General features: G+C 39.0%; 1 protein-coding gene across 1 annotated transcript in view; it reads right to left on the bottom strand.

Annotated features, from left to right (window-relative positions):
* LOC133776411 (cytochrome P450 2C1-like) overlaps positions 1 to 5,625 on the bottom strand; it is a 28,526-nt gene extending 22,901 nt beyond the window's left edge. Inside the window, exons 1-3 of the mRNA XM_062215371.1 lie at positions 5,427 to 5,625; positions 1,370 to 1,532; positions 1,043 to 1,192 (exon numbers count right to left, since the gene is read on the bottom strand). Coding sequence (XP_062071355.1) covers positions 1,043 to 1,192; positions 1,370 to 1,532; positions 5,427 to 5,594 — 481 coding nt within the window. The 5' untranslated portion in view covers positions 5,595 to 5,625. The remainder of the gene's footprint in view (positions 1 to 1,042; positions 1,193 to 1,369; positions 1,533 to 5,426) is intronic.
* Between the last annotated feature and the right edge of the window lie 1,150 nt (positions 5,626 to 6,775).

A 6,775-nucleotide genomic window follows, 5' to 3' on the forward strand; every position in this document is an offset into this window, starting at 1 on the left:
GATGAGTGAGACAGGGTGAATAATATTAGGACTGAATAACGGGAATACTTTCAAAGAGCTCTAATTATGGGTGTGCAGTAGGTTCAGTATGTGAGTTTGATAAAAGGTGTTTAGAAGTATGGGCTCTGGATAGGTTGGTTTAAGCATCAAGGGTGTGCTATGTACACAATATTTGCCATCTCTAGGAAGCAGCCATCCCTTGGAGTGAATGTCCTTCCCTGCTTCCACAAGGGTACCACAGGTCAAAGTTTCATAAAATATAGAAAAACATGATGAACATACAAATAAAGAGGGGGAATATAAGTAAAGCTTAAAATAAAGCCAACTTAAATTAGGGCTGGTGCAACAAAGAGTTAAATAAGACATATAGCATAATTGATTTAAAGTATATGAAACAATACAGTAAGCAATTACATAACATTAAATAACTTTGATAATTTTAAGATCATTTCAAGTTTTTTGTCCACAGAGAAAACATGATGGTTAAGGACTTAGTATACTAAGAGGTGCCAAGGCAATTAAAATCACATACAATCATCATTACTGACACATATTATAGACATAGGCCAAAGGAAAATCACCTCGACATGTCAGTGAAGCTCATCCTACAAATATAGATCAATTATGTGAAAGCCTCTCTCTCTTCTCCTTGTACCATAAGAATGTGATAAGTCACTCCCACCATGTGCCCTGGACAATTATCCCCTGGTGAAATGTACTAGAATAGTTTTCCCATAATTATGCTATTGTGGAAGAAAAAAGCATTAACCTTTAACTATTGGGAAAACAGGAGAGTTTGAAAACAAAGCAGAGCAGTAAAGGATGAGATGAACCTTTTATTCCTGTGTGCACAGTTAGTGTGTGAAACTCAACATCCAAACATACAGAAAAGCTCCCTTGACCCTGCTTCAGAACGTCCCTTCTCCTCTTACAGGCTGGCAACCAAGACCCAGAATGAAAGATCTTGCTATCCTCGCAATGTATCCAGGGCCATCACTAGAGAAGACAGCAGTTTCTTAAGGACATATAAAGAGTCACCAACCATTGGTTTTTCTCAGCTCCTCCACAAGGCAGCGGGCTTCCTCTTGAACTCGTTCCTCAATGCTCCTCTTCCCCATCCCAAAATTCCTCAAGGTCATGAGCGAGAAGCGCCGCATCTCTTTCCATCTCTTTCCATTGCTGAAAATAACTCCTAATAGGAGGAGAAATAAAAACTAGGAAGAGAATCCTAGGCAAGGAAGAGGAAACTGGTAACTAGAAGCCTTGTGGATTGGCTCAGCTCTGCAGGAAGAGCCACTCATGTTTCTGTTCTTCATTCTCACCAAACCCATTATCATCACCCAACACACACACACACACACACACTTACCAGATGCTTGATTAAGTTTTGTAGTCACTGGGAAATTGGTTCTTCCAGAAAACTCCTCTCCAAGGTCAACCAAGGCTTCCTTTACTGCTTCATACCCATGCATCACCACAGTGGGCTCCATGCCCAAATACACAGTGAACACAGGGCCATAGACTTTTGAAAGCTTGGAACAGAAAAGATACAAATATTAGCAAAAGAATTCACCCTTTGGTCTATATATTATTGCATGATTCAGACTGATATAACCATCATATTACTTATATTTTTGTTCTGTCAAAGACAACTTCAAATATTTCTGGATGTTACATATAACTATGATGATGGTTGCTATAGCTCCCATAAACAGAGAGGTTCCCAATTGCCCAACAATTGCAGGGGAAATTAGTATGAAGATTATTACAACTAACCAACACATTGAACTAGAGTTATTTGCTCTATTTTACAGATATAGAGACTGAAGTTTAAAGAATTTCAAAATCCTTTCGCCCAAAAAATAAAAGACCCAAATTTAAACCCTGTTTTGTCAACGTCCAATGCCTGAGGAATTTATTAGGACTCAATGCTCAAATTTGGACCTATATCCATCTACTGTAGGACACTGCCTCAGAACAAATCCCCATAGTGATCATACTCAGTAGTTTGTGATTAACACTAGAAATCTACATTTTTTTTAATTTAACTTTTATTTAATGAATGTAAATTTCCAAAGTACAGCTTATGGGTTACAATGGCTTCCCCCTCCCAAAACTTCCCTCCCACCCACAACCCTCCCCTTTCCTGCTCCCTCTCCCCTTCCAATCACATCATGATTCATTTTCAATTCTCTTTATATACAGAAGATCAGTTTAGTATATATTAGGTATCGATTTCAACAGTTTGCCCCCATATAGCAACACAAAGTGAAAAAAAATACTGTTGGAGTACTAGTTATAGCATTAAATAAGAGTGTACAGCACATTAAAGACAGAGATCCTACATAATATTTTTTTAAAATAATTAATTTTCTATGCCATTTCCAATTTAACACCAGGTGTTTAACATCAAGGTGGCATGTACCAATGCCATCTAAATAGTCCAAGTGATCAATTTCAGTTCACATTCGATGGTTCTGATAGGTCTAAGAATCAAAGGGATCACACAAACAAGACAAGTGTCTGCTAATACTAACTGATAGAATCAAAAAGGGAGAGAAAGATCCAGCATGGGAAGTGGGATACACAGCAGACTCATAGAATGGCAGACGTCCTAAACAACACTCTGGCCTCAGAATCAGCCCTTAAGGCATTCGGATCTGGCTCAAGAGCCCATAAGAGTATTGTAGGCATGGAAAGCCAAGATACCATAGGAAAGAAAAGAAAAAAAAGAAGACCCAAATGAAAGATCTCTGCGAGTGAGATCCCAGTGGAAAGAACGGGGCCATCAAAGAAGGAGGTACCTTTCTCTGAAGGGAGGAGAGAACTTCCACTTTGACTGTGACCCTATCGGAATAAGACCAAAGTCAGCGAACTCTAAAGGCTTCCATGACCCTGGCAACTCATGACTAGAGCCTAGGGAGATTACTGACGCCATGAACAGGAGTGTCAAATTGTTAAGTCAGCAACAGAAGTCACTGTGTACTTACATCCCATGTGGGATCTGTCCTTAATGTGTTGTCTAATGTGCAGTGATGCTATAACTAGTACTGAAACAGTATTTTTACACTTTGTGATTCTGCATGGGTACAAACTTATGAGATCTTTACTAATTATATACTGAATCGATCTTCTGTATATAAAGATAATTGGAAATGAAATCTACATTTTTTAAAGTCATCTCTCTCAGATAATCCTAAGGCCAAAAACAATTTAAGATCTACTGGTATTATTAACACAGAGAGTGGGCACCACAGAGGCAGGGTAAGCACAAGGAGATATGATGAAAAGGCAATTTAATCTATGCTCTACGCTCACCAAGTAATAGATAGCAAATTTTTTTATTAAACTTTTATTTAATGAATATAAATTTCCAAAGTACAGCTTATGGGTTACAATGGCTTCCCCCTCCCAAAACTTCCCTCCCACCCTCAACTCTCCCCTTTCCCGCTCCCTCTCCCCTTCCAATCACATCATGATTCATTTTCAATTCTCTTTATATACACAAAAGATCAGTTTAGTATATATTAGGTATCGATTTCAACAGTTTGCCCCCATATAGCAACACAAAGTGAAAAAAAAAAATACTGTTGGAGTACTAGTTATAGCATTAAATAAGAGTGTACAGCACATTAAAGGCAGGGATCCTACATAATATTTTTTAAAAATTAATTAATTTTCTATGCCGTTTCCAATTTAACACCAGGTTTTTTTTTTTTTCATTTCCAATTATCTTTATATACAGAAGATCGATTCAGTATATAATTAGTAAAGATCTCATCAGTTTGTACCCATGCAGAATCACAAAGTGTAAAAATACTGTTTCAGTACTAGTTATAGCATCACTGCACATTAGACAACACATTAAGGACAGATCCCACATGGGATGTAAGTACACAGTGACTCCTGTTGCTGACTTAACAATTTGACACTCCTGTTCATGGCGTCAGTAATCTCCCTAGGCTCTAGTCATGAGTTGCCAGGGCTATGGAAGCCTTTAGGGTTCGCTGACTTTGGTCTTATTCCGATAGGGTCACAGTCAAAGTGGAAGTTCTCTCCTCCCTTCAGAGAAAGGTACCTCCTTCTTTGATGGCCCCGTTCTTTCCACTGGGATCTCACTAACAGAGATCTTTCATTTCGGTCTTCTTTTTTTTTTTCTTTTCCATGGTATCTTGGCTTTCCATGCCTACAATACTCTCATGGGCTCTTGAGCCAGATCCGAATGCCTTAAGGGCTGATTCTGAGGCCAGAGTGTTGTTTAGGACGTCTGCCATTCTATGAGTCTGCTGTGTATCCCACTTCCCATGCTGGATCTTTCTCTCCCTTTTTGATTCTATCAGTTAGTATTAGCAGACACTTGTCTTATTTGTGTGATCCCTTTGTTTCTTAGACCTATCCAAGCCAATAGATAGCAAATTTTTGCAAGCCCAAAATTGTTCCATTACAACCTGGCAGACCTTTATTCATTCTTTCTTTCTCTTTTTTTTATTGTAGAACTATAGATATTCCCTTGACATCAACCATAATTTGCTTCCTTGTGGTTTAATTCTCTTGGCTTATCTGAACAAAATATAATACATATACAGTAGATGACTTCCAAATTAAAGCCTCTAATCACAAACCACCCCATTACTACTTACTTTCAGGCAATAAAATCATAGAAAATGACTGCATGGAGCCAGCATTGTGGCATAGGCCACTGCCTGCAACACCAGCATCCCATATGAGTGCCAGTTCCAGTCCCAGCTGCTCTACTTCCTTTCCAGCTCCCTGCTAATGTGCCTGGGAGAACAGTGCAAGATGGCTCAGGTCCTTGGATCCCTGCACCCTAGGAGACCTGAATGAAGCTCCTAGCTCCTGGCTTTGGCCTGGCCCCGCCCTGACCATTGCAGCTATGTATGGAGGGAACCAACAGACAGAAGATCGATCTCTCTCTCTCTACCTTTCTCTCTCTGTCTCTCCCTCTTTCTCTGTAACTCTGACTTTCAAATAAACAAATCTTTTAAAAAAAATGAAATAAAGAAAGGCAGGTGCATTTTATATTTTGACCCCACCTTATAAGTTAAATTATTTCTCTACTACAAAATACATTAATATTTTTAAATTTTATTCATTTATTTGAAAGACAGAGTAACAGAAAAGGAGAAATAATTTAATTTAAAGCATCAGGGACTTGAACTGGCACTGATGTGGATACCAACATGGTAAGCATTAGCTTATCTCACTGCACCACAACACCGGCCCCCAAAGATGTATGATTGTATTCCACTATTTCTGATAACGACCTCCCAAAAAATAATCCCCAGAGGGTATCCATTTTAAATTAAATATTTTAATGATTTGCCTATAGTCATATATTTTATTTAAAATAGGAGTTGATTACTTACCTTTTGCAAGCTACGGGAGAAAAAATAATGCATACTTACATTGGTTAACGATGTGCTGATGTCTTTAACATCTAACTGCAGGATATTTCCAAGAATTGGGAAAGGGGTGGGTCCAGGAGGGAGCCTCCTTCTCCCATGGCTCTGCTTCCAGAGTGAAAGGAGAAGCAAAAAGGACAGACTGAGCACCAGGACCACAACTAGATCCATTGAAGCCTTCTCTTACTGAGCTTGCAATCCTAGACTCTTATAATACTCTCTGCTAATCCTGTCCTTTTGACCAGTAAACAAAGCAATCATGCAATATGCAAACATGCACTTTAATGTCTGTGGATTTTGTTCCACTGAAAAGATGAAAATAACATGCTCTTTACTGCTCTATTGCCCCACCCTGGAAATTCCAGCGCATCTAGTGTAGGGTGGGTCCCAGGCACTCTTCAGTTGCTTTTTTTTTTTAAGTTTTATTTATTTATTTATTTATTTGAAAGGCTGAGTTACAGACAGCAAAAAAGGAGAGACAGAGCAAGAAAGATTTTCCATCCACTGGTTCACTCCCCAAATGGCCACAACGGCCAGGGCCAGGCCATGCCAAAACCAGGAGTTTCTTGCAAGTCTCCCAGATGGGTATAGGGACCCAAAGACTTGGGCCGTCCTCCACTGCTTTCCTAAGCATGCAATCAGAGAGCTGGATCAGAAATGGAGCAGCTAGGACTGGAACTGGTGCTCATATGCGATACTTGCCCTGCAGATGGCAGCTTAACCCACTGTGCCACAGTGCTGGTCCTTTGAGTTCCTTTTTTAAACACCCCAGGTGTTTCCCATTAGCAGCCAAAACTGAAAACTGGTGAAGTAAATTATTAAATCTAAAAGTTGTTCAACATCCTGGTTTCTTAGACTGATGACCAACTGGGAATTTATGACTTTAAGGGCAACCTGAATCTTCTATCTCTTGTATATAAAATAGTATGTACCTATTATGCTTTCTCAAACACTAGAATACTTTCCTTCAAAATGAAAATATTGGAAATATTTTGGTGTACCATATTAACATTACTAAACATGTACTAAATAGTACTTAACAGTACTAAATGAAATACGTAAAATAATTCACACCAGTACATTTTGAGTTACTGAATATGTATCAATTTTCATATCTTCCACTGTAACCATAACTAAGTGCATACATTATCGCTTCTCAGCCTTTTGGCTAAGATCAAGTGTCTAAGTGAATACATTTTCTCTTTTCATATTCTTCCTTACAAAAGCTACTTCCTGGGGACCAGCATTGTGGCATAGAAGGTTATGCCGCCACCTGAGAGGATGGCATCCCAGTTTAGGTACAAGTTGCTCCATTTCCAATCTAGCTCCCTGCTTATGGCCTGGTAAAAACA

This window comes from Lepus europaeus, chromosome 17, assembly GCF_033115175.1.
Source record: "Lepus europaeus isolate LE1 chromosome 17, mLepTim1.pri, whole genome shotgun sequence".
Taxonomy (NCBI): Eukaryota; Metazoa; Chordata; class Mammalia; order Lagomorpha; family Leporidae; genus Lepus; species Lepus europaeus.